Source organism: Chroicocephalus ridibundus, chromosome Z (assembly GCF_963924245.1).
Source record: "Chroicocephalus ridibundus chromosome Z, bChrRid1.1, whole genome shotgun sequence".
Lineage (NCBI taxonomy): Eukaryota > Metazoa > Chordata > Aves > Charadriiformes > Laridae > Chroicocephalus > Chroicocephalus ridibundus.
Window position 1 is genome coordinate 70,241,269 of NC_086316.1, and position 27,679 is coordinate 70,268,947.

At 38.6% G+C, this 27,679-nt stretch overlaps 1 protein-coding gene across 2 annotated transcripts in view; it reads right to left on the bottom strand.

The window, feature by feature from the left end:
• Positions 1-2,117: 2,117 nt before the first annotated feature.
• The window catches only part of NNT (nicotinamide nucleotide transhydrogenase), a 46,224-nt gene continuing 20,662 nt past the window's right edge, over positions 2,118-27,679 (bottom strand). For both annotated transcript variants that reach the window (XM_063320513.1, XM_063320514.1), the window contains exons 14-22: positions 26,960-27,155; positions 26,098-26,331; positions 24,068-24,228; positions 23,148-23,327; positions 18,664-18,823; positions 17,211-17,292; positions 7,849-7,967; positions 6,783-6,898; positions 2,118-4,357 (exon numbers count right to left, since the gene is read on the bottom strand). In XM_063320513.1, coding sequence (XP_063176583.1) covers positions 4,208-4,357; positions 6,783-6,898; positions 7,849-7,967; positions 17,211-17,292; positions 18,664-18,823; positions 23,148-23,327; positions 24,068-24,228; positions 26,098-26,331; positions 26,960-27,155 — 1,398 coding nt within the window. In that variant the 3' untranslated portion in view covers positions 2,118-4,207. The remainder of the gene's footprint in view (positions 4,358-6,782; positions 6,899-7,848; positions 7,968-17,210; positions 17,293-18,663; positions 18,824-23,147; positions 23,328-24,067; positions 24,229-26,097; positions 26,332-26,959; positions 27,156-27,679) is intronic.

Genomic DNA, 27,679 nt, shown 5'->3' on the forward strand with positions numbered 1-27,679 from the left:
AGACGGCTGACCCTGTGGACACAGGAAGATGAATGGACGTTGCATACCTTGATTTTTAACGTGGCCTTTGACAAGGTTTCCCACAGCATCCAGGCACATTAGTGTCATAGTCTGCACTGCTACATGGAAAACCTATCTGGTGCACCAGACTCAAATGGTTGTGATCACAGTATGAAGTCCAGCTAGCGGTAAAGTACCAGTAGCATTCATGAGGGGCTCAGTGTCTTTATTACTGACCTGGGCAATGGGAAGGAAAGCACTCACAAAACGCTTACAGATTTTAGCAAACTGCAGGAACAAACTTTATAGCAGAGGGTACGGCTGCCAGAGGGACCTCAGCAGACTAAGAAACAGGTTGACAGGAATCTCATCAAGTTCCAAGGCAAATGCAAAGTCCATTACTCAGGATGGAAAAACCCCATAAAACAGTAAAGAGTTGGGGCTGACTAGCCAGAAACCAGCTCTGCAGAAAACAAGATGGTCCCATGAGACCAGCATGGAACACAGAACAGCAGCACAACCTTGCAGCAAAGGCCAACTGTACATTGGGCTGCATCAGTAAGCATAAAGCCAGCAGGTAAGAGAAGTGCTGACTTCCCGGCACTTTGTACTTGTGAGACTGCGCCTGGATTAGTGTGTCCAGTACAAGAAACTATTGACAACCTGAAGTGAGCCAAACTGGGAGCCATCATTCACGCATGACATACACAGAGAAAGAACTGGGTTTGTCAGCCTTAGAAGGACAAGGGCAGAATCCTCCTGTTGTTTTCCACCAGACAATGGTGAAAATAGACTCTAGTCTGTCTGTACAGTAACAAGATTAGGCTAGGTGATGCACATAAATTGCAAAGAAAATTCCAATTAGGTGTTTTAAAAAAATTGTTCACAATGGAAAGACTCGAACACTGGAATAGGGGAATAGAGAAGCTGTGCAATCTCCAGCCAGGAGATGTTCCAAGTGACAGCCTGGAAGAATCTGATCAAACTAGATCTCTTTGCACCAAGGGTCTGCACCAAATTATCTCTAGAAGATCCTTCCAAACTAAATTCCTCTGTAACTTTAGTAGTGCAACAACTTGTATTAAAAACAAAGATCCAAGGTGTCTCATGGCCATGGACACATACTGCAAAGTGAAAAAGGCCCACCAGCTGAACAGAGATTGTGTCCTCCATCCTCTCCTTTTGTTCTTGCTGCACTACTTTGCCATGATCTTATCAGAACAGATTTTCATAGCCTGCTTGAGGGAGGCTAGAGTAAATACCTCTTGGGTGATAATGAGGCAGGCTAGAGTAAATACCTCTTGGGTGATAATAAGTAGCTGGAGCTGGGTAGACAGAGTAAAACCTTCAAACTAGCAGTCAGATCCACAAAAGGACGAAGGCTATGGCTTTACCATTTGTCAGACTATAAATCTATACACTGTAGGTATATGCTTCCCAGGTAGGCTGCTCAATCAAGAGGGAAGAGAGGTTACCCCATAAATCAGTGCCAGGCTGCAGCCTCTGAAAGAGAACTCAAGTCTCAGCTTGACCAAAGCTTGAGAAAAACATGAAAGCTACATGTCAGACTTGCGCAATGATATAATTGAACAGATTATCAGATGGCTAACATGATTCATCATTCACTTTGAAGGCAGAAACTGAAATCATCACAACAATCAACTTGACAATCTTGTAGAACTAAGTTACTAAGAACTGAAGCAAATTTATACAGTATCAGGCTCAAAGGGATAGGATTCATGTCACACCTCAGACAATGGAAAATGAAGTACTCAGCCAAGTTAGTTCTTACATTTTTGTTTTGTTTTGTTTAAGTCAAAAAGGCAACACATATTGGGATCAACTGTTCTCAGAAGTTGTCCAGCCCTCCTAATTTACTAGAAAAGCTCATAGTGAAGTTGCTACAGACAGGTGACATCAGTCATACCTAGAATGAGTATTTTAAAGAACCATTCAAATTAAAAAAAGAAAAGAAATATGCATCTTTCACTGATTCCTTTTCATTATATTCTTCAATCTCAATACCCTTAGTGGTATTTTGATCTTCTAACTCCCAGACAGAATCTCAGACTACTTACCTACTCAGGAAACACAACAGAAGAGAAAAGAGACAGTGATCGATAAAGAAAAATAAGTGACTTTTTATTAGCACTTCAACAATTACCGGGTGTTCCATGGTAAAGCATAGTTTTAAAGATAACACTGGTACCTCTGATTCAACGTAACAGTATGGGGTTTTTTCCAAATACAAAGAGGGGGGAAAAAAAAAAGAAGCGTTCCCCCTTGTTCTGGGGTTTGTTTTGTTATTTTTTTGGTTTTTTTTTTTAAGAAAAGCTAAGTCTGACATTAGCTACTTATAAGCAGAGACATGTTGCATACCGCAGTTAGATACTTCAACTTTGACAAAGCAAAAGTTAATATTTTAGGATGTTAAATCCCTTCAAATCCCCTTTCTTGCTTAGTTATGAGGGAGGGAGAGAGAGGATTATTTCCTTGTCTTTTGCCTTCTCCCATTTCCCTCCTATTTTTGCAGGCCTAAAAGAAAAGCTGAATGCAATGAAATCAAGAGGCCATACATGATACATTCAAATATAGCTGCCGCAATGTTTTAAATTAAAATTTAATTACAAGTCTTTTCCTGCAGTGTACAACATATTAATGCTTACATGATAATTTTTATTTCAATTATATAAAAGAGATTTGTAAAAAGGGTAGCTTCTTTCATACATCATTACATTTCTTAATGCATTACCTGTTCAAAGTCTGCGTTTTAACTGATGTTCACATAAAAACAGAGGTAGCTAAGTAGAAATACTATATTTTATGAGGTCTCTATACATGGTGTAATAAAGAATGTTTGTTCTATTAATCAAGATGGATTAAGTTCAAGGCTTACTTCATAATAGTTTCTTATCCCCAATATGAATGCTTTAACACAAGTACAGCTATTTCTAATTAGCTTTTGTCACCACGGACAATTGCTACATCAGCATGGAAACATGGTAAAACTCACTTTATTAAGCAAATATTTGAGTTCCACTCAAGAACACTTAACATAATAAAAACAAAACAGCAATCTATGTCATAATTTAATTTAATTCTTTGCTGAACTTATTATGGGAATTTAACAGTGCTTTCAATTAGATTAGGAAGAAATCAAATAATCAAAACACTGGATTTTTTAAGTTTGGTATGTTTCTGTGCTGTCCAAACAATAGCTTATTTATTTAGAAAAATTCTAATAAACTCCAGCAATCTTAAAAATGTTCAGAAGTGCCTTTTCCAGCATCATAAAAATGTTAATTAAGAAAACATCACTAAATTTTAAAGTAGCAAATACAGTTAAAAGTTTAAGTGAACAAAAACTGAAACACTATGGTCCAAATTCTGCTAACAGATCAGGTATCCAGATGTTTTGCCAGTGCAGAACTCGACCACATTTTTCCTCAGACACTCAAAAAGGCAACAACTGGAAAAGATGGAGAATTTAGCAGCTGCTTAAAACGATTAAGCAGTACAAGTAGGTGTACATTTCCTTGTCAGGCTTGAAGATCATTTGGTAGGTCCCTGAAATCCTGTGTTTTGTTTTACGTAATATAAGTGGGCACTACAAAAAAGTGGAACTGTATTTTATAGGACTTTCCTAAAATGTTCTTGATTCACAGCATCCACAGAATCCACAAAAGAAACAGTTCAATTTTTCTATAGAGATTTAACAGAATATTACGTTTAGACTCTCAAATCATGTAAGCATCTATTTGCATCTGTTTGTAATTTTGATTTAAGATTTGATGAAATAAATAGTTATTTTCTCCGTACTGGCCAAAGAACAGTTTTGATAACACAGAATGCAACTTTGGCACAGTATTTTTTTAGTGAATTTCCATGACAGAAGTACAGACAGTTAGGAGGAAGAAGCCAATAACTACTTAAAGGTGACCACGAGTCATTAGTCCCTGCTTCTAACAGCTCAATCTTAACCTTAAAAAGCATGTTTTCATTTTTTAATGCATTGCCTCATGGGAGATTTAGTTTGAAGGGCTAATGTGCCCACCCTCTCATAAAAGCCTACATTCCCCGAGTGAACTACATCTCCTAGGAGTCAATGCAGTCTTCCCGAAATGTTGGCTGCATTAAGTAAGAGATTCTTCTAACTCTTGTTTTACATGACTGTAGTCACAATCATCAATGGAATATAAATCAGTATTTAGCTTTGATACGACTCCCTGACTTTGGCCTGTAGGGCATCACAAGTCTTCTTAGCATCTCCCAACAACATGGCAGTATTGGGTTTGTAGAAGATTGGATTGTCCACTGCTGCATAACCAACTCCCAAAGATCTCTTCATTACAATGACCTGCACATAAAGAATTCATGTTTGAAAGAGCAAAGACCAACCATCATTCCCCCTCAAACAAAGACAACAAAAAAAACAACCTCCACAAACTAAGGGAGAGGAAGAGAGATCCCTGGCCGAAATAGGGTCGAAATAGGGCCGAAACAGCTTACTGCTTCAAAACTGTATTTCAAATTTTAATATAGCTGACAAATTGATAGCCAGACCAGTTTCAGAAACATTTAATTGTTAACCACAATATTAGATGTCAGATGAAGAGACTGCAGCCGCCACACATGCATAAGCTTTTACTTTATTCCATGTAATAAGCCAAAGCAAGATGGGCACTGATGATTACAACATAGAAGGTTGGCCTGGTTTCAGCTCGGATAGAGTTAATTTTCTTTTTAGTGGCTGCTATATTTCAGATTTGGTATGAAAGGAATGTCAATAATGCATGCTGTTTTAGCTGTTGCTAGGTGATGTTTATAGTATTCAAGGACTTTTTCCAGCTTCCCACAGAAGCTGAGAAGGAGCACAGACAGAATGGGCAATAGCAGTATTCCGTGCCATAGACATCATGCTCAGCATATAAATGGGCGTTGGTGGGGTGGTGGGAATCTGTGATCACTGCTCAGGTCAGGCTGGGCAACCAATTCACTGGGCAGTGAGGATGACTTTTGTCTTGTATATTTCTTTGCCTTTATTATTATTATTGTGGTTAGTTTCCTTTTCTGTTATTGTTCTATTAATCTGTCTTCATCTCAACCCCCAAGTGTTTTTTTCCCCCCTTTGCCCTTCTTTTCTCCCTCTTCTCCTTAACCTTCTTGGGGGGAAAGGGGAGCGAGTGAGTTACTATGTGGTCCTAGTTGCTGGCTGGAGTTAAACCACGACAGTCCTTTTCGGCTCCACACATTTGACACCAAAAAGGACTGTCACGGTTTAACCCCAGACAGCAACTACGACCACGCAGCTGCTCACTCACTCTCCCCCAGTGGGATGGGGGAGAGAATCAGAAGAGTGAGAAAACTCATGCGTTGAGATAAAGACGGTTTAATAAGTAAAGCAAAAACCCTGCACGCAAGCAAAGCAAAACAAGGAATTCACTCGCTGCTTCCCATCAGCAGGCAGGTGTTCAGCCATCTCCAGGAAAGCAGGGCTCCATCACACCTAATGGTTACTTGGGAATACAAATGCTGTTAACTTGGAATGTCCCCCCTTCCTTCTTCTTCACCCAGCTTTATATACTGAGCATGATGTCATATGGCATGGAATAGCCCTTTGGTCAGCTGGGGTCAGCTGTCCCAGCCGTGCCTCCTCCCAACTTTTTTGCGCACTCGCAGCCTGCTGGCCGGCAAGGCAATGTGAGGAGCAGAAAAGGCCTTGACTGCTTAGCAACCAAAACCACCGGTTTGCCATCAACACCATTCTCAACCCAAACCCAGAACACAGCACTACACCAGCTGCTACTAAGAAAATCAACTCTGTCCCAGATGAAACCGTGACAAGGTTTCTGAGGCTATTTTATTTTTGAGCTATTTTAAGAACCCAGTTGCCTAACAGCACTGCAATTCAGATGAGTGTTCACATTACTACTTTTACGTACTATTAGTCTGTGTAATTTTATACATGGGATTTAAAAATAAAATAATCCTAAAATAAATTTCAGACAGTTTTAGCTATTAAATGTCAAATTACTTAAGCATGGCACCTTCACAGAGAAACTGTGAAGCTTTACCAACTTTAACCATGTACACATTTATTTCTCAAATTGCAACACATAGCTACACACAAAACACTGATAAATGTATATGCCTACAATTCCAAGTACTTGAATGGTTAACCCACAGAAGAATGGGCTATGACTGGATTCAGAACCAGAGATCAAAGATTTCACATCAAGGCAACTCACGCATATGTAGTTTACATCAGACAATGCTGCTTTCAAAGAGCAACACTAGTGAGGTAACTAAACCGTCAGTTCAATCTGGACAGACTAAGCTCTCTACTCTACCCAGCCAGTCATTGCTTGGTTGGTTTTTTTTATTTAAGCATATTATTCATTCTTGTATTTTCACCTCAATATTAAAGTTGTCAGTCAAACTACCTATAAACTTAAACAAGCAGATATGTGTATAGAAATGCTTCAGGTCTGCAGATGTGAGCAGAAAATCATTTATTCTAATCACATTTTTTAGTAGAAGCATTTTCATTGGTCTTTCCTACTGCAATGATCATTAGTCTCACTACAGCACTTGCTGATTATTATAAAATTATAAACAGTGCATCACACTTCCAAAATACTAACTGTTTTGTTTGACACCTTGCAGAAAAGCTTCTCATGGAAATCAGAATGGTAGGAGAACCTCGTTAGCTTATCCTATAAACCATGTTTTTAAAAGCATGTTACCTAAGGTAGGTGCTAATGCAACTCTGTTAATCTCACCTGTTTGGACTTCCAGACCTCAAGAACAGGCATTCCAGCAATGATAGAGTTCGGATCTTCCTGAGCTGCTGAATTAACTGTATCATTTGCACCAATTACAAGGACCAAGTCAGTATCTGCAGCAAGACAAAGAAAATAAAACTGGTGAAAAAATATCTAAAATTTTAATGTTTATGTTAAATCCGATCTTTAGAGGCAGAACCACCCCTTATCGTAAGCACTCTACAAACATTTATGGGGATTTCATTCACAAATATTTTACAAACTTACCAGGCAATGCTACCAACTACCTAAAGTAAACTGCAAGCATCCACAATCCCATTCCAAGGGACTCATTAGATGAGTCCACCACTCAAAAGTTAAATCTACGATATTTAAATGCAGTTTCATACACACATAGCATCATCACCTTCAAATCTCTTTGTGCCTGGCTTTTCCTTTGAATATTCTTTCAAAAAACCTTTTACCGTCAACTTTCTGATTTTTAAATAAAGATATAAGAAAGGAAGAAGTTGTTTGTACAATGCTATACCAGTTTGCAAGACATAACAGGGTCAAGTCATCCACAACACTTGACCTAAAAAAGTAACAGTAGTTTTCCTGTATGGAACAGTAACAGTGATAAAAAAGACAAAGCATTTGTCATTTATTTCACAGCTTCAAGCAATTAAAAAAACCCCAAACTGCTCACTTGGTTCTGGAGGAAACAAGTTTCACAAGCCTATTTAACCTCCCTTCAATATCTACTTTTTTCTGTACTCCTGCATTCAATATTTCCCCTTGATTTACCTATCTGTACTCTTCGCCTCTCAGTTTTCTGCTTCTGAGTCAGGCTATTTCTTGTATTCCTCTGTGCTCACCTGCCATCAGCTGGGAGAGCACTCAAATTGCAAGAGAAAGACCTCTTTTCCTCTACAATGGTACGACAATGAGGCACAAAGGTAAACCGAACGGCCTGAATCAGATTTTCTATTTTTAAAATCCTTGGGCAATGTAAAAACAGAAACAAATGAAAATTGACAAGATCAAATCCAATCTACTGGAAACTTATAGCTCACATACTAACCTGGGAAGTCTTCATTGATCTCATCCATTTCCAGTACAATATCATAGGGAACACCAGCTTCAGCTAGGAGTACGTTCAGCTGACCGGGCATACGGCCAGCCACGGGGTGAATACCAAACCTAACAGGAAAGAAAGTCCAACCCCATTAATAAGTACTGACCACTCTGTTTTATACAGTAAAATTGCCACCTGTGACCTACAAGGCAGAGAAGTTAAGTATAAGCACACATATGAATTAATAAAAAGAAATGGCTAAACCTTAACGATATTGTAATTACTTTTCCAGTGCTGCAGGGAACTGAGTGGGTGGGAAAGGGAACAGGGACTGTAGGTTTGACTCTTCACCTGGAGAGCAGCTGTTCCTTTTCTGCAAAGTTAAAAGTATGACTGACACTACAGGTATGCAAAAGAACATGCTCATTTCCCAGTAAAACTAAAATAGCTAGGAGTGGAGTACGTTTTTAAGACGACTCGTTCAGAAAGTTGTTGCATCTGCACAGTGGCTTTGGAGAGCCTGCTGGACACTTCTAGTGACAACACAGAAGGAACTTGTGCCCAGAAATGCCTGGGAACACATCACTGCAAGATGGACCAATTTTCCACCCAGCAAGAGTTTATATCAACAAGTTTTCTTAAATTACTTTTGAAAGTAATGGGACTATTTTAACATTTTGTCTGGGTACAATCATCAGCCTGAGCGATATTACACACAGCAAGCATTCACATCCACCTTCCAAGCAGTATCATATTTAAAAACTCGTGACAAATACCTTTGGTTTTTTATGAATAAGCCTTTTTGCTGCAAAACCACCACCCACATTAATATGCTTTGCAGGTCCCTTATATCATTGAAAAGTGAATGCACAGAGTAAGTGAACTGGCCACAACATAATACTTTTCATGAAAAGGCCAAAGACTGTGCAGCCTTCTGGAAGCAAAACCACTCTGAGACCTAGAAACGCCCTTGGCAAATGACCTTATTGACTCGGGTATCTCTAGAGTGTGCATCATTAATCATAGTCTAGCACTCCAATAGAAAAATTAGTAGGGACTCTACTTGAAGCAGAAGACACTGCTTTTTTGAATTAGGTTAACATACCACTTTCTTCTCATGACTGATTTCCAGAGGGGAAAAAAAAAAATAGAAAAGGTGGGGAGTGAGAAGGCAGAGAGCTAAGAACCTATGCCAGTTCAAGCAAAACAATTTAAGAAATGTTTTCAGAATAGCTCAAAACCAACTCAGAGAAAACACACTGCTTATAAGTTACTAAAAATTCAGACAGTCACACAGGGTGGTGATGGGGGGGTGTTAAGGCATGCATACAGTTCTCTAAGAGTAAAAACCTGACAAAATTCAGAATGGAGATGTTAAAACTGGTTTAGCTGCGATCCCCAAAGACATATTTTGGTTAGAAGCAGATTGTACTCTTCTGCTCATCTGCTGGCCCTGAATAAACTAGTCGGATCAGCATCTACTGTCCAGTGCATTTTATGTCTCTCCACCTCTGGAGCTATCGCCAAATGTAATGCTGACTCAAGCACACCAGAAATGCCTCAGATGAATGGTTATATAGCTGAAGTTAAGTGTTTAATAAGGAAACCTACATGCACTTTGGAAGGGACAGAAAATACCAAGAGAAAACTAAATTATTGGATTTCTGAACATAAATTTCTGAGCAGAAATCCAAGTGAGTCAGGACTGCAATAAAAGGACTTCAGAATTCTTCAGAAAGGATGGAACGACTGATAAATCAACTTGCCATGACAGAGGGATTGTCACAGATTTCTATTTTCAACTCCACTGCAACGCAAGTGGATAACACATCAGTGATGGTCCACAAGTCACAGTCCAATCAACACAGGCCACTTATGAATTTAACATTTGTACAAATACATCCTTAAAAGGGCAACTGAGCACTCCATCAGCAAGACAACATTAAGACAACACAAAGATGAGACAATTGGAACTCCAGAAACAAAATTAAGGACGTATGATTAATCCATGTAATACTAGATACAAGACATTTTTAAGCTCTTGGTCAAACAGCAGGATAAAAGCTAGCTTTAAATGGAATTCGTTTAAAGAAACAAGGAGAATAGATTTATTCAGCTAGTAAACATTTGGGATTCTGTTGCAAAGTATAATACCCAGAATTAAAAAAAAGGAGAGCAAATACACAGGACAAAATATTAACAGCTTACGTTTCACATCACTCAGTAATATAAGCCATGTGTAGTACTGCAGCTAGTCCTAAAGTATACCAAATTCAATCACTTGCAGTACAGTAGGAGAACTCTTATTCTGAAGTACACTTGAGAAAACCCATCACTCCTCTGGCAGTGAAAATAGATTTTCCAACAAAATTCTCTTTTGTTTCTAATAAAATTATTTGAGCGCCTTTCTGACCAAAGCTGTTTTGGCAATACACAAAACAAAATAGTCGTGAGGTTTCTATTAAATACTATATACATACACAATCTTATTCAAGCGCTGGAAAGCCAGAACTTAAGCTGCCAAGGGAATGAATTTCACCTTTGACTTCACTATTCCTGGCAAGAAGCAAAGAAAGAAGAAAAGAAAGGGACAAATTATCTTCGTTCAGGAAGAGTTATGGCATCAACCATCAGTAGTTAGAGACTTCTGACAGACTGCTTGAAACCACATACTGCGTATTCACAAAGTTTGAGAAAGTTGCTCATACAAAAGCTTTTTGGACAAATATTGAAGTGACTCCCAGAAGTCTGCTTCTAAGAGCCTGTTAACCAAATATGACAGTAGCCTGCCAGTACCTCTTGAAACTGGATGTGCAAGTGTGTCAAAAAAAAAAATCATTAAAAATACTTGCCTCTAAGGTTTTCACTATTTCACAAGATACGATCTACATATATCTGGAGTAAAATTAGCCTGTCCAATTGAAAGCAGAATTCAGGTAAGCATATAAAAGATAGCTAAAATCCTTGACGGCTCCCAGCACACCTAGTAAGAGCTATGTATCTTCTCCTGACTCAAAACAGCACCAGTTCTTCAAAGCTATGTGCATTACAGCAGAAACATTTTTGTCACATATGCTCTCCCAGCTGTTCAAAATATGAACCTCATTCATATTCAAAAATTCAAAACACGAATGATTTTAAGAGAGAGACAAGTTTTATGGTAGAAATGTTTTAAAGTGAAAAATTGATAAGTTTCTTTGATATGCTTTTAATATCAGTTATGAAGGAACTCCCTCGTGTTGGTTGGTTTGTTTTTAAATCAAGCAGAAATCTCACGCTCTTTTTGACTTTCTGTTTACATGACATTAAGTTTTCAGTCTGCATATACTTTACCCTTAAGAGAGGTTCACAATCATGCTGTGTCTGACTTGAAACATTATCCTGGTAGCTCACTGAAATGCAGAATCCACCAGGAATTTTTTTCTCTTTACTCTGACCACGTAACATGGGGCTTGCTTATCACCTCCAACTGTCAGATACACTGAAGAGAGCATACACCTCCTTGTTACTAAGACTTCACACCTTAACAGCATGAGTATCAGGCAAGGACATTCGGCCTTTTAATCAGCCTCTTTTGGATACTTTTTAGCTTTAAAAAGACAATACAGCATAATCAAAAATTAGTTAATATTTTAACCTTTTCTTGTAATACAAGGAGTGCAACATTTTGTTTTAAAATTAAGATAGCATTTTCAGCATAAAAAGCACTTAAATTCAGGGAGGGAAGGGGGGGAAGTTACTTAAAGTAATATGATGTTTATTATAGTAGCATGAAAAGACAACTACTGCATGAAAAATTACTGAAAAATCTCAGAATTGAAGTTACTTTTAATACAGTTCATAAAGTCAGCATCTGTCTTTATTACAACTGGATAGATAATATTCTTTTAATCAATACTGAAAGAGCTAGCACCTACCTAACCCAACACAGAAGTGTTTCAAGATCACTTCATCCACATAAAGATAGGATTCCTGTCATTATGCCAAAGCTGGACAGAGTGATGTAAGTAAGTAACATCTGGCTGGTGCTTAATTTAGCTTACTCAACACTTCAGATGCTGTATATACAGAGAACAATTTGCCCCAGGGTTTTGCCTCACCTCTTCTTCCCCCCAATCCATTCACTTTATTTGTGTTTTGACACTTCTCCACCTCTGTTTCCAGCACAGACAATCTGTTATTCAAGGTAAGAGGAAGAAAAAAACCACAACACCAAAACATCCCTAGATGAACTGAGAAGTGCACCACTCAGATATTCCACAGCTTTAATCCTGCCATATAACAACAGTTGCAGTGTAGCAGGACCTGCAAGTATCACAGTATAATGCTCCCATCACACGTTACAGATGACTAGGTAGATTACTAGCATCAAAGCACATAGCTAGCTTAGGCCTGGTGTCATGCTTGAGGCAACACCACCTCCCCAGAAACAGTACTTCAGCATGGACTAAGCTCAGCAGCTCTGCTGGGGTCAGGTCAGTTTAAATTTAACTGAATTAAATTAGTTAAATTAAGCATACTTATGTGAGGGTTGGTACTATTTCCAGGCACTATGGTTTATCACAGCAGGGGCAAGATCTAAATGCATGGCATGGGCCTTAGCTCAACCCAATAACCCTCACAACTGCAGGGAAGACAGAAGAGCCTGCCTCCACAAAGCATCATGAACTGACCTAGTAAGGTCACCCAGAGCTGAGATGACCTACAGGGAACTAACGGCATCCCTACAATACACACCCAGGAGCATACAGCTACAGCTGCATCCTTCCAGAAGTGGATCAGGTACAGCAAGGTTTGCTAGCTCACTGTAGCTACATTGATACGGCACTTGAGCTACCACATCTGCAGCATTAATGATTCAGAAGGCAGACAGTTAATTTGACTATAAGAAACAAATTGAGAACTGACACACATGTACACACTTAGTGTGTTCCTAGTAAGCATACTTCAGCTTCCTAGAAACTTGCATCAATGTACGTTGCTCTTATGCTGCCATTCAGCAGTGACAGTAATTTCCACCTCCATCTTATCCGCACCTGAGCTATGCGGCATGCTAAAACTGTTGGGACAGCACCTTAACAGCTCATCCTTTAAAATTTTTCTATATTTTCTCATAGAGCAACCGAGAATGATGATTGTAAATTGAAGTAATTAAATAATTCAAGTTAATCAGTTTTATTTATTAAGTCATAGATAAATGCGTAGGTGGTACCCATCCACATGTTGTGTTACTCACAAGCAATGAGAACAAGAGAGAGAAAAAAAAAAAAAGATAAACACAAAACCCTAAACACATTTGACTAGAGCCCAGACATAGAGGTAACAATAAATATCCAAAAGTGTAGACCCAACATTAAACTCATGCTATCACATTTTCAAAAATGTAAGAAACCCATAGTTTCCATGTGCCCAAAAATAATTAGATTCTCCAGCATCAAAAGACAGAAATCCAAGTCCTTAGAGATACCCACCTATAAAAATTATGTTAAAAAAAAACCACCAAACCAAAACACTAATGTATTATCAACTGATTTGAAACACTGTTAAAGAAGTAATCAGCATTTCTCTCAACTACGAGAGTTACCAGAAAACCACCATGTTTAATTATAAGTTAGGTTTAGAAAGTCTACACAAAGCACAATTTTAAGGGTCCTTTTACTTTGCAATACTTTTTCCTTATCAAAAATTTCTTACTATGCAGGAAAGCAAAACACGTGGACAGAAAAAGTCTTAGGGAAGTCATACTATGGCGAAAGCTAAGACAGTTAACTTGATATGGACATAGACAGCATCAATTACCTATGCATGTATGAGAATGTATACAGTTTAACTGTACTATAATTCTATAGAATAATTATATATCTATACACAGAATTACTGTAGAATATAACTAAATTGTATAGAAGAAATCAGAATTTCACAACTAGGGGCCTTCAAACAACACAGCCTGTGGTCGAAGAACTTCAGTAAGACGAGAACTTTCAACAATTTACTCGGTTGTAACTTTGCACAAATATGACACCAATTGTAGACCAAGCATTTCCTCTCCAAGGCCAATGGCTTCTGGGGACTACAGGATTTAGCCTATGAAAAGTTTTGTTGTTTTACCCCTTCATAGCAAGGGAAAGCTATAATGAAGGCTCAGCAATATCCAGCCCTCTATGTGATCCTAATAATGCATTAAAGATGTGATCTGCTGCAAGACCATCTCAACTAAGCGATGATGTTAGCTATGCAATTTAATAACTAAAACAGTCTGAAGTTTCCAAACTCTTCCGTATTTCCAAATTTAAACCCTAGTCAAAGGTTATGCATCTTGTTATATAATCTGCGCTCTTCACTAAGAATGTTATGGCTATAGGCAAAGTAAATGAAAACAGCAGCTCCTCTGGATCAATCGTGAACCACGGAGCAAAGAAAGGCCATATGACAGACGCAATTTTTCTTGGCACAGTATGGGCATTACAAATTTATGACAATCGTATGTCCATGCTGGCACCCCTCCACAGCGGATGTGTGAGAGTGTCACTACATCTGGATGGTGAGCATACTAGGGTCCCGAGGCACTCCAGGCCTACTGAAACCAGAGGGACAGCAGCTGCACTCAATGAACACCGTGGGAGCTCCGCAAAGTGATGAAAGGCCTGAATTACCACAAACTGTAAATACAGATTTATTTCATTAAAATACTAGGTAACCACTGCAGCGATCCCTTCCTGAAATTGACTCATTTCAAATATAAGCCAGTTATTTCAAGGATTCATTCACATTTCTCCCCTGCAAAGCCAACATAAAAGGCAAAACCAATAATTTTTTATTTCACCAAGGCTGATAAAAAATAAAGCTGGCTCCCCAGAAGCGCTGAAAGGAAAGCCAAAAGCACGCGACACTGTCATCGCATTAGCCAAGAAAGGCTCTTTTGTTGCACAACTAAGGGGTCTTCAAAATTTTTAATGCAATTTGGACACACACAGAGTTTCTGCTAAGTATAAGGTGTGAAGAGAACTACTCCAGGAAGCAGACAGACCAGCACATACCCTCATTTCTCATTTACGCATGAATAAATACATTTAATGAAGCAATTTTATATGCAAAATTGCAACATTCTGAGTAAATACTAGTAAGTAATTGCTGCTAAACCCTACACCAACCCTGGTGTTATCCATCACAATACATGCTGTAAAACACTGCAAAAACTTACATGCAACTTTTCAATAAGCTTGGAAAAATAGTGGAAGAAAAACAAACCCAAAAAACACTAATTGCTAGAATACTGATTCCAAAGTAAAGTTCCCATCTACTTGAAATAAACACAAGGAAATCAGGGAATGAGTCTGGCTAGCCAGCATCTGCCCAAATATCTTGTTTCAAATGAAAACCGAGCCTTGACTAAATTTAAAATATCAAGTTACCACAATTAGTTTCCGAAACAATCAGCAAGGCAGGCATGATGTTAGCTTGCCAGTACTTTCAATATTTTTAGGTCTATGAAAAACTGAAGAAGGAAGGACTTGAGGCCAATACTGGCACCTAAGAATTATCTCTGCTCTTTGGAGCAGCACTCCAGCAGAATAAATCCACGAGACTGGCTGCACGCACTCCAATAATCCTTCCACGCAAGTCTCAAAGAACTCTAATGTCTTGCTTGTAATTGCAGAAACTTACGGGAACCCAGGAAGAATAGGTCTAAGTTCCTTAACAGATTGGAGTATCTGTCACAAGAGGAGAAGCTGAGAGCTGGGATTCTTCAGCCTGCAGAAGAAAAGGCTCTATACCACTATGAATAAATACTGATGGATGGGAGTGAAGAAGACAAAGCCAGATTCTTCTCAGTGGCATCCAGTGAGCACACAAGAGGCAACGGTCCCAAACTGAAATACAGGAAAAACCTGCTCTACTCTAAGGGTGACTGAACATTGGAACAGACTGCTCAGAGAGGCTGTCAAGTCTCCATCTCTGGAGACCAGATATTCAAAACCCAACTGGACAAGATCCTAAGCAACCTGCTCCAGTTGACTCTGGTTTGAGCAAGGGGGATGGCTGAACTAGACAATCTCCAGAGATCTCTTTAACTTTAGCTAACCTGCAATTCTGCGAAGATTCAGGTTACATTAAAACAGTAACAGCAGTTTACTTCCTCAGACTTCTGCTACTGCCTACTTTCCAAACAAATAAGACTGTAGAAACCTTTGAAGTATGGTGTGAGAGAAGATACTACACCCCTACTACTTGGAAGAGGCAAAGATAAAAGAGGCAGTATATCCTGTGGAAGCTAAAGTCCTCCTGTTAACATAAGATCACATGGATTGACTTAGGAGGACTTCAAGGAATGTAACAGACAGAAGATCTACTTTTAACAGAGGCACAGTATGCAGCACATCAGTCCAAAAATAGGAGCTCCTGAGTCCCACGTTCTTGGTGCAGAGGCTGCTACCTGATCTACTCTTCCACTTTGTATCAGGCTAACCCCACAAACACTTCTTAACGCTGCAGATCATTTCCGGTCTAGGAGCCTCAGCTATCCCCATCACACCCCTTTAACTATTCCCCAATCAGAGCGGTCCATTTCCACTGGAAATTAGGACTTAAAAAAAATAAAATATTAAAGCTATTTTAGCCTAGTAAACAATCCCCCTTAACGGAGGTTTCTCTAGAAGGCAATTCAAAGCACTGAAGTTAGGCCCTTGTTCTCTCCCACTGACTATAAGCATAAAGAAAAACTATTCTCCCTGCACTGAAGTCAGCTGTTGTGGCTGCTCTTCACAGTAAGGTATTTCCACAAAGTGGTTGCTGTTCAACAGAGCTGTTCAACCTCCACCCTTAGAAAAGGCTGCTAACTGTTCTCTTGAACACAATATGAAAAGCCCCATTAAAATTTTATTTTACAAAAAACTTCACTGCTTGTTTTGTAGAAAGATGCTATGATATCCAAAAGCAGAGCATATGTATCTAAAGGAGCTAACTTACCTTTCAAAGAAGTAAGATTTGGTGGCTACAATAAGAACTACTAAGTTTTAAAGCCATTCTTTTTAATTGAACTTCAGTGTGACACCAAACAAAATAAAACCAAATCAACAAAAAATTATTCTGCAATGGCTGGGACAACTTCCAAAACCCAAATTTAAGAAGCATGTAAGGGAGTAAGGGATCTTTTACACTAAAGAATGAAATATCTAGACATTCAGCTATACGTTAGTAAGAGTAGAGCATTTCTCCAGGTAGTATTTCTGACAGAGACTGCTGAAAGAAAAATTAAACCAAAACAAAGACTTATAAGGGACTGTAATAGAAGGGCGGGGGGGGACACAAAAAAACCACACACACTACAAACCCAAACTGTAATAGTTTTCATCAAGGAAAATACCTACCTGACATTTTTCCCTTGTTCTCTCAACATCTTCACCAGATCAGCTATGGGGTACTGAGCTTTTGCTGCACACAAACCATAACCTGAAAGAATTTCCAAATTTTAAGCTATTTTTCTGTTTCAGTGCAGACAGAACAGTTACAGACAGTAAGTGTACCTTTCACACAAACAGAAGCTCTCAAAAATAAACAAACAAACAAAATGCACATGCATACATCAGATACTCATATATTCCCAGCCTGGCCGCTGTAATTCATCTCTTCTTTTTGGTCTCTTGACCAAAAGAGAGCATGGGACTAACTTCTCCTGACCACTAACAGCACAGTCATTTAACCAGTCAAACTACACATATAACTTATGTCAGCTTCACAAAAATACATGTTTCTTTCTCTGTCAGAAAAGGATGTTTCAGACAGGTGCATTAAAAAATTGATAGAGAGGCTACTATCAGGTTACTTCACCACTGTTACCCTCAACAAAATTTTGGATTTGCCTAATGCAAATCTAGTAGCTGAACGTAGCTTTTAGCAGCAAATAATCTTTTCAGTCTTTCTCTCTGAATTAATTAATCAGAGCAATAATTCCATGGAAGAAAACTGAGAGTATAAATTATTAATGGTGTCCTCAAGGTTTGATCACAGGGGCAAGAGGCAAACTCCCTGAAGATGTTTGCAAGCTTTATTGGAAACAAAGGTAACTTCCCCAATTAGACCCCTACCTAACTGATGTTTTCATTTAAGTTGAAACAAAATGAAAGATGACTATTTTTCAGTATTCTTCTCATTCTAACACTAAAATAAACTTAAAACAATAGCTATGCCATTCAGTTGAAGGAAAACGAGTCTTGAGCTGCTATGTACCTGATCTCACCTAACGGGGAACGCACTATTGAACCATATGAGCCTACAGCCAACATAATAGCTTCAGACAACTCAGGGGTTTTGTTTTCAGGGTTTTTTTCTACTTTAATTCCAGTATTTATTGTATACTAAGTTTCAGATGTTTTTCTGCTTTTTAAAACAATGCATAATTGAGCAAGTAGATGAGAAGTGTAAACAAAATCCTCTCTTTCAGTAAATTAAGACAGATATTTTGTAATTGGTACCGCTGGTACTGTGGTAGTGCTTGGAAACTCACACCACAATAGGCGCACACAAAATTATCTGTAAACATAGTTCACAAAAGATAGTCTTTGCCCTGAAGAATGTAAAATCTAAATAAATAGAACAAGGTTTGAAGAGATACACACAAGGAAAAATAAAGTGGCATACATGCCTACATAGAGGAATGATGACCAACCTGGGAACAAAAACAGATCCCACAGACTCAGCCGATATTTGACACACTCCAGTTTTTTTGTTTTGTTTGGGGGTTTTGTTTTTATTTGTTTGTGGTGGTTTTTTTTAATAATACATCCTGTGAACATCTTGCTGTATAAGCCAAGAGTGTCTTACCTGGAGTAATAATAATATTATTGGCTTCCTTTATCATTTCAATGGCGTTGTCCACATTGATTTCTGTGTGGGTTCCAGTAATTTCCATGGGCTTCCCACCAGCTGTTGATGTGGTGCCATAGCCCCCTAAAATCACATTTGCGAGGGAGCGGTTCATAGCCTGAAAGACAAGAGGTTTTTGATTAGTTAAAGATGAAATCCAAAAATAGAGGAGAGCAGATGTCCACAAAGAAAACTTCTGAAAATATTAAAGCCTTCCTGACAATAGTCTTTATCTGCTGGTTTTGCCTGCTTACAACTCAAAACTTCTTAAAATAGGATCCTTAAAAGAGACTTAGATCAACACAACAATATCCAAACATCAGCTTCTAACACATTACATTACACATGCAATGAGACAGCATCAACATTACCCCAAGAAAAGAACAAAACAACACGAACAGCAAATACTGGTCTCTTTCTGTTCTTCAAGGGGAGGGATATAAATGAATGCATATTTGATGAAAGAGTTTTTAAATATTTTAACATACATACACACACAAAATTTTTGCAAGATACTTTCTTAAATTCTTGAGCAATTAAACATGTAAGCACAGAACTGCTATATGACCACATGGAAAGCACGTAGCTCTTAGTGGTAGTACAGAAGCACAGACAGGAAAGAACACAACAAAGCTAGGCAGCCACACAAAACTAACCAAATGCTAACTCAAAACAAATTGTAATGAACTGAAGGGGGCTATTAACTTACTGGATGAGCACCAAAGGGGAACAAGAGATCTTAAACTAGGAGCTTTAAGAGAACACATCCTGAAAATTCAGCTCTGTAGATACATAGCCAGGAAAAGCCACTGGCTAAATGCTCACTGGCATGTCTCCTTGTGAGTGTGGTCCCAAAGCAATATCTGGCAATATCTGGAAGTAGGCAAAACTTGTAACTGCAGTAAACAAAACTTTAGAAGCAGGAAAGGAACAGGATAAATTGCTTCTTTAATTAAACATGTGTGTCATACATCTGCTATGCTAGCTCAGAAACCAAAAATAATGGAAAGGCACAGATACAAGGGAGAGGAAACACCCACACAAAAGTATCCTTCCAAGTGTCCGTTTTCCACTTATATTTCAAATCATGTAACTCCACAGGTTTTTTGCTGCAGCCTGAGAAGGTAGGCCATTCTGTGAAACTCATAATCTAACAAACAAGCACAGAGAAGGTGTTAGAAGAACTTTTGTTTATCCTGATAAAACATCCCTGTTTCAGATACTGTAAGGAAGGCGTACACAAATGCAGCGAAATCAGCATCTTTCTACAGTCTGCAGTAGACACTAGTTCATGCCACCAAAGAACACACTGCCTTTGCCATGTATCACAATATTAAACTTTCGAACAGGAAAACAGACTACTTAGTCTATTACAGCAGTTAAGTGTCAGGTAAGACAGCTGACACAGAATACCCTCTTCAAATGTTGTGCACGCTAAGCTTACAAGCAGTAAAGCACTGTCTATGCATAGCTAAACCAAAAGACAAAACTAAGACCAGGCCAAAGGAAAAAATAAAGTTCAGATATTACTACAAGTCTGAGAATCCACACAAAGCAAGCATGAGACTGAAGCACATTGCCTAGTTCTGCACCGAAGAGCCAAGAAAAGAGGAGGGAAGTCTGGCAAAGAAGGGCGTGGTACAGAAGGCTTCAAGATGAGCCAAGACCTCATCAACAAACAACTAAACCATGCAGCTAAGACCCACTCAGCACAGGGACCATGTGAAAATTCTTCTAAAGCCTCTTTCACCTTCTTTACCACCACAGACCACATAATGAATAATGAATAAAGTGAGGCTTCACCATTCATAGATAACCCAATTACTAGCAAAAAGCCCCCTCTGCTGTGCGTACACAGCTGATACTGGCCAGAAGCTTACAGCCCAGGGATAACCCAACCTTTGATCCCTGACAACTCCAAGTCCTTCCACTCTGCTGACAGAAACCGCACAGCTAGTACAGGTGATGGGCCGGCATACAGTTTATAAAATTAACACAATTTGTCCTTTCTCTTGCTCTGTTTCATCACCCCAAGTAATGGTTCCTCTTCTACCTGAAGGGTTTTCCCCATCCGTAAGCATACCGATTCTAATACTACAGTTGCAATCATCAAGTACTCACTCTGCAAAAAAAACGGCAGAAAGACACAGTAATACAATCTGAAGAACACACTTGGTGTTAGTATTTTAAAAGAAGCCACAATTCACAGGATGAGTAAACAGTACAGGCCTTTGCTTTTTTGTTTTCAGGTTAAATTCTTTGTCCTTAACTCACCCTACTAATAGGCACAAAACAGGGATGGGTTGAAATCCAAGCAGACAGGAGCGTAAAAACTAAGTAGTTATCTGAATACATGTTGGACAATTTTATGAACTCAAGCTTTAAGAGATTATCTGGATAGGCTTTGGGTGATTAAGCTACAGTTTTATCACAAAAAGTAATTGGAAATGTTGTAAAAAGGAGGTTTCAACCATTAAGATGTTTCTACAAACACCTCATCTGTACTAGATAAGCTTCAATAAATATACTGCTCTGGATGGAAGTCATATTTTGTGGGGGCGGGAGGGGGAGCTGTTGCTTCATTAGCACAGGTTGCAACAGCCTAAAGCAGAGTTTATTCAAACTCTTGAGCATGTTTGCTCCTGAAATGCAGCTTCAAGACAATGATACTGAATCCCCTGATTATAACAATGCTTCCAAAAGTAATGATTTCCATTAAAGGAAGCAAAGCACAAAAGAAAAAATGCTGCACTAGAAACAAGTTATTCTGCTTATTGTGCAGAAACTATACAAAATAATTTTAATTTTGCTGGCTAATCAACTTTAATTGTCTAAGCTTATGTAAAGCAGCACAAGATTTCTAGAATGCTACCTCAAAAAACTAAATTCCTGAAATTTGAGAAATACATAGAGGAAAGGCACTCTGTCACTGCCTAATTATTTTGCTGATTATTTCTCCAGGCTTCCTATTTACCTAGATACCTCCAACCAACAGATGCAAATATCACAGAATCATAGAACAGAGTTGTAAGGGACCTTAAAGATCATCTAGTTCCAACCCCCTTTCCATGGGCAGGGATACCTTCCACTAGACCACACTGCTCAAAGTCCCACCCAACTCAGAACTCTGTGAGTGCCTAGAGGATCTAGCAATGAAAAAGGAAATAAAAAAGGAAAGGAACAGTAAAAGAAAAACGAACGTATAGAGTGACTATGCCTACTGGTAAATACGTACCCAACAGATCATATTTTCATCAAGACTTACAAGAATCTGATCTTTAGAGAACATACTTTTCATCCCTGTGTTGTCCATACACATCTTCTTTCTACTGGTATGGACTAAATTGTTGCCTATATACAAATATATATACATATATATTTATATATAAAAAAAGATGCCCCATGAGCCACATTATCTGATTTCATTTTGATAAGGAGCTACAAAATGTTCAAGAAAGAACATGATTCTTTAAAATTCATACCTGGGATTGTTCATTTGAACTCACCTCCATGAAGCTGCACAAAAATACTTTTTTAAGCTTTTCTGAAATTATTCCTCAAGAGAGATGAAAATTAATGATACTGAACCTTCCTAACTTGGTACCAATACTATATATCAGCAGAGATGAAGGAACAGACAACAGCCAGGGCTGACTATAGGAAAACATCAGGACAGGAGAACAGCAACATTTATCAGACAAGAACACAAGAGCAGAAGTGAAACAGAATTACACAATAGAGAATCAGGCAGTTGGCAGGTGTTGTACTGTGAACAGTTTTAAGTCATTACCTCTCCGTCTTTGAGAAAAAAAAAAAAAGAAAAAAAAAAAGAGAGAGACAAAGGAAAACAACAGACTTCTGTACAAACGTTCCAGAGAAAAGGAGACCATTACTAATAATGCAATGACTTCCACGCAGCGTTGAAGCTCAAGTTTGTTTTGACACAGACGTTAGCATCAGCAATACACTAATGCAAGTCTGCTGCCACCCTTTGGTACTTCAAAGTAGCTGCTCTGAAGAAAGCACGCTTTCCGATACTCCAAAAATCAAACTTCCTATTACTAGAGAATCAAACCAAACCTTTTTTTTTTTGGAGGAACTCACTACTTAAAAGTATCTCCTGCTAACAATTTTAAATTTAGCTTAAACTTAACAATACTGCAGAGAGACACGACAAAACAAAACAAAACCAAAAAACAAAAAACTCCACAGTTGAGGTCAAGTAATCATACTGATTTGAGCCCACGTTCAAACCCTCAATGCCCAACTCAATGCAAAGGCTGTCCTCAGTTTTGAAGGACATACCTCTCCAAACCAAAGTGAATTTTCTAGTCACTAAACATCTAGCGGTTTGGTCTTCCGATTCTTATCTTCCTAGCAAACGTGATGAATAAGGTTTGTCATTACTTGGAAAACAAGCACAATTTCTGCTGACTTCTTACCACACACATGATGTAAGAGAGGATGGCCCCGGAGGAGCCAATGAGCGCACCAACAATGGTCAGCAAGTTGTTGTTCAGTAGGAAGCCCTCAGCACACAAAGCCCATCCAGAGTAACTGTTCAGGACAGTAATAACTACAGGCATGTCAGCACCTCCAATAGCCGCTGTTAAAGTGACACCCTGGAATAGGAAAGAAAATACTTCAGTACAAGCTACAACTAAGAACATCATACAGAAAAATGTCTGCCTGCTGCACTGAAAAATAATTATCTTTACTTAATAACCTATTCAACTATTTTCAATGTAGGAAACGTCAAGTTATGGCCTGAGAATTGGACTTATTAAATCTGCCTTCTGAGAGAGGACAGAAAGGTACGCCACTGTCCTAATCCTGTGCTTAGCCACATATTTTTACTTGCAAAAATATCCTACCAGCTCCATGGAACTGTTCATACCATTAAAGAATTCACACTGAGCAGTCTTTGCAAGACTCAGTTTACAGAATGGTAACATTCAGGGTAAATTTTGCAACAGCTGGTGTGAGTGAATAGGGGGGGAGTTACACATGGGGATAATGTTATTAAATTATGATCACAACCTGTAGATCCAGTGCTCTTTTAAGTATTTTAAGAATAAACTTTCAAAGAAGTCTTTTAAAATATCAGTTTGTCATATAAAAGGCTCCATGAAGTCATAGCTGCAAAAACTAGTTATGTATAACATGCCTGTTCTCTGAACAGTTCTGGTTTACAGCTAGGTTTAGGAAAGTCAGCTGTTACTTGCTACTGCAAGGGAGCATTCAAGTATTGTGACAATCATGGCTCAGGGTGCTAAAATACAATCATTTAGAGGAAACGTGCAAAGCTGAAGAACAAACTGCTTGTTTCATTTTTTTCACCTCCTACAATTCCCCAACTCACCATTATGGCTGAGAGAGCTGACACAGAACCTAAGCAAGTAATTCCCGTAGTGTAACTAGGATCAATCATGTACGGAACCATCCCACCAATGCTGGCAGCCAGCAAACCTGCATTCAACGCATGTCGACCAGGCAAGAGCAGGGGTGCGGAATTCAGGATACCTGCAATCAAATGCGTATTCAGAGATTGATACATACATACAGGAAAGCCTGCCTCTTGCCTCAGAGAAGACTGAATACCTCAGCAAAAGAAGAATTAAAAAAGAAAAAGGGAGGGGCAGAAAATAAAATAAGTTAGTGGAAGCTGAGACCTTGTGCTGACTCAGTAGTGCAAGACATTCACAGTTAGTCTAGATTCTCAAATACTCCTGTTTAAACTCGTTTTACTGCCTAATCTCACTGAAGTGCTTCAGAACAATAACAAAAATCTCTTCTCCTCCTGAAAAGTCTTTTTTTTTTTTAAAACGTACTTTTATTCTGTCCCCAATTCTTTGCATGTTGTGTATGAAGCTCTGTTACAGGAAGCTTTTAGCTGAACTTCTTAGTACAGGTATTATTCTGTCTCTCAAAAGCTGTGTGCTTAGAAAAATATGACTACGCAGATAACCCCAAAGATAAAACACACCTGCTTTCAAATGCTTTAATTTCACCAGTATCCTGAGTCACACAGACTCCCCACAGCTTCCCACATTGGCGGAGACTTGACGTGAAAAAGGGTTCAGTATTTGTGTGATTCAGTTTAAAAAGACAACTACATATTTATTTTCACCATGGGCTTTTTTTTTCCCCCGCAAACAACACAGCAAAGAGTAAAAATAACAAAAGTGTATCTGTTACTTTCAGTGTAAGTAGCTACTTGCTGAGTGTCTCATTTAAATTTAGGTAAATTCGAGGGAAAGAATGAACTGCCAGTCTCAGGACTAGGAGTCCTACCTCTACTTCAATAGTACATACAAGCTTATTATTATTGTGCTGATAAGAAAATGCAAGGCTGGGGGCAGGGGGGGAGATAAGCAAAAACAGTACAGTGGGCTGAAACAGACAGTGAAGTTCACTGGGGACATGCGTACAAATCACTAAAAGGGGTGGAGGGGGGAAGATGGAGAACAGCAAAAAAAATAACCAAGAAGAAATAAATCAGTAACCACTTAGCAGAAATACATACTACTGACAAATCCTTCAAAAGATTATTAGAGAAGACAGCTTTCCATCCATGTCATGCTTCCTCCTTCAATTGCTGGTCTCATAAACACTGAAGAAAGCAAACAGATGTTTCCCAAACAACTACTGCAAACCTAATAACAGGATTAGTAATAGGAAGCTCTTAAACGGAACTTCTTAGTACAGGTATAATCTCAATCTCTCAAAAACTGTGTGCTTACAAAACCAAAAATAAATGCAATAAAGAAACCTTCAGGTGCATGAGAATCAGGAATTAGTGAGTATTTAATTTAGAATGCATATCTACCGAAGCAGTAAGAGGTATGGAGCATGGAGTTTGCACAGTAGGTAAAGAGAGCGAACCGAATGGTTAAAAGTGAGGCAGTCTCAACCAATACTGCAACCTACCTACCTAAATGAAGCCTGCAATGCTAATAACAAAATCCCACAAATATTAGCAGTGCTCCCTGATTCCAGCAACACCTGGGTTCCAATTAAAATGTCTACTCAGGAATACAAAGTTGTGATCAAAAAAGTTCAATAAAAATCAACTAGAGAAGCAGTGTCAGGTAGTGTCTTAACAACAATAAAGCAACACTTACTTCCAGACAAGATGAACTGAGGGAAGCTTACATGACTTGGTAATTAATAGCAGTGGTATGTCCAAGCACTGAAGACAAACCTTTCATAACTAAAGTTGTACACAAATTAAATAGAATTAAAAAGTACATTCATAACAATTAAATACATAAACTTTTACCTGATGCAAAATACAAGGTTTCTTTCTAATTACACCAGTCTAAAGGCCAAGCTAAACCCTGGGGGTAAAAAGCCTTTAACAAATACTTAATTCTGAATGGAAGGTCTCACCTTGCAGTTTTCCATAAGCAACGAGAGAGCCACTGAAAGTCACTCCACCAATGTATGTGCCAAGGTACGCCACAATCTTGGTGAGGTTTGCAGCTGGATCAGTAGCGAAGTGAGGATATTCAATCATGTATTCTGCTACACAGGTGAGCACAGCAGCCAAACCAACCAGACTATGAAAAGCAGCCACTAGCTGAGGCAGATCTGTAATCTGGATGCGTTTAGCAATTGTCAAACCTATTGAGAGTTGAAGACAGAAGGGAAGTCTTACAAAACACAACCAACCTGCGCAGCTAGAAATTAATGTATCACAATTCACTGTGCAATGAACACATGCACACGCATGCCTGCTCCAAAGGAAAAATTTGTTCTACGCTAGAAATTGCTATAGCATTTAACTGAAAGCTGCATATGTGTATTTTGTGCAATGAGGCTATCACAGAAACTAGGGAGAAGATTAAAGCGTATCATGTTCTTAGAAACTTCACTATATATATGAGAAATTCAACATTTTCTGTGAAGAAAGCCCAGTGTGAAAAAAAGAATTTGGCAGCATTCAGTCAGGAACTGAACAGAAGTATGGAGTTGGGCAAGTTCATTCACTTCTCCATACCCAGTCTCCCTAACAGAGATGATGTACTCCTGCTTTTCCACCAGTCTCCCCATTCTTTACCACGTCTTGATGCATTAATAGAAGCTCTGGGACTTACGATTCTTTGTTTGCATATTTGCAAAATAGCATCCACAAGCCTTAACTGTAATTCAGTCAATTCACCTGTGAGCCATACAGTACCTTATATATATGCAGCTTGCATAAATGCATGTACACAGCATATATTGTTAGTTTATAGTATCATACACATACCTATGGTACCACCAAGTGCCATTGCACCTGACATCTGCGCCAACAATTCAGGTGAGGGTTTAAGGCCTCCAAGAGTTGCTGCTAAACCTCCTGCAACACCAATCATACCCAAAGCATTTCCAAGACGAGCTGTTCCTTGTGTGGACAGACCAGCCAGGGCACCAACACAGCATAAGCCTGAGCCCAGATACATCATCTTTAAAAAAAGAAAAATGTCAATACGCATACGTGAAGTAGAGACAAATTGCATACTCATTGTAAGAATTTTTCTGATTATTACACTAAAGGGCTAATTTCTCCAGAATGTGTGTAAGACACATTCTTTAAGACACATTAATTTCAGTTTTTAACCGAAGCTAGAACTCTTGACTGTGAGAAACTCCTGTAGAGGATGTCATTTTGGACAATTAAAATGCAGTTATCTATTAAAACTTTATCCCCGCACTATGACCTTGGTTTATCTGCACCGTGAATACTGAACTTGAGTCAAGTCAACTTTCCTGATCAGTTCAGAAGCAAATTTTTCTTTAGCACAAACGCAAAGCTAAACTGTCCTGTTTGTTATAGGAATAGTTTTGGAATTTTCTTATGGCACACCTAAATTCAAAAAGTATAAAAAAAAAACTTATATGAATAAATGAACTGAGCTGTACGTGTCTAGATAACTGAAAAAACTCAAATATATTACAAGTTCCTGGCATAAAGGTATGTTCGGATTCA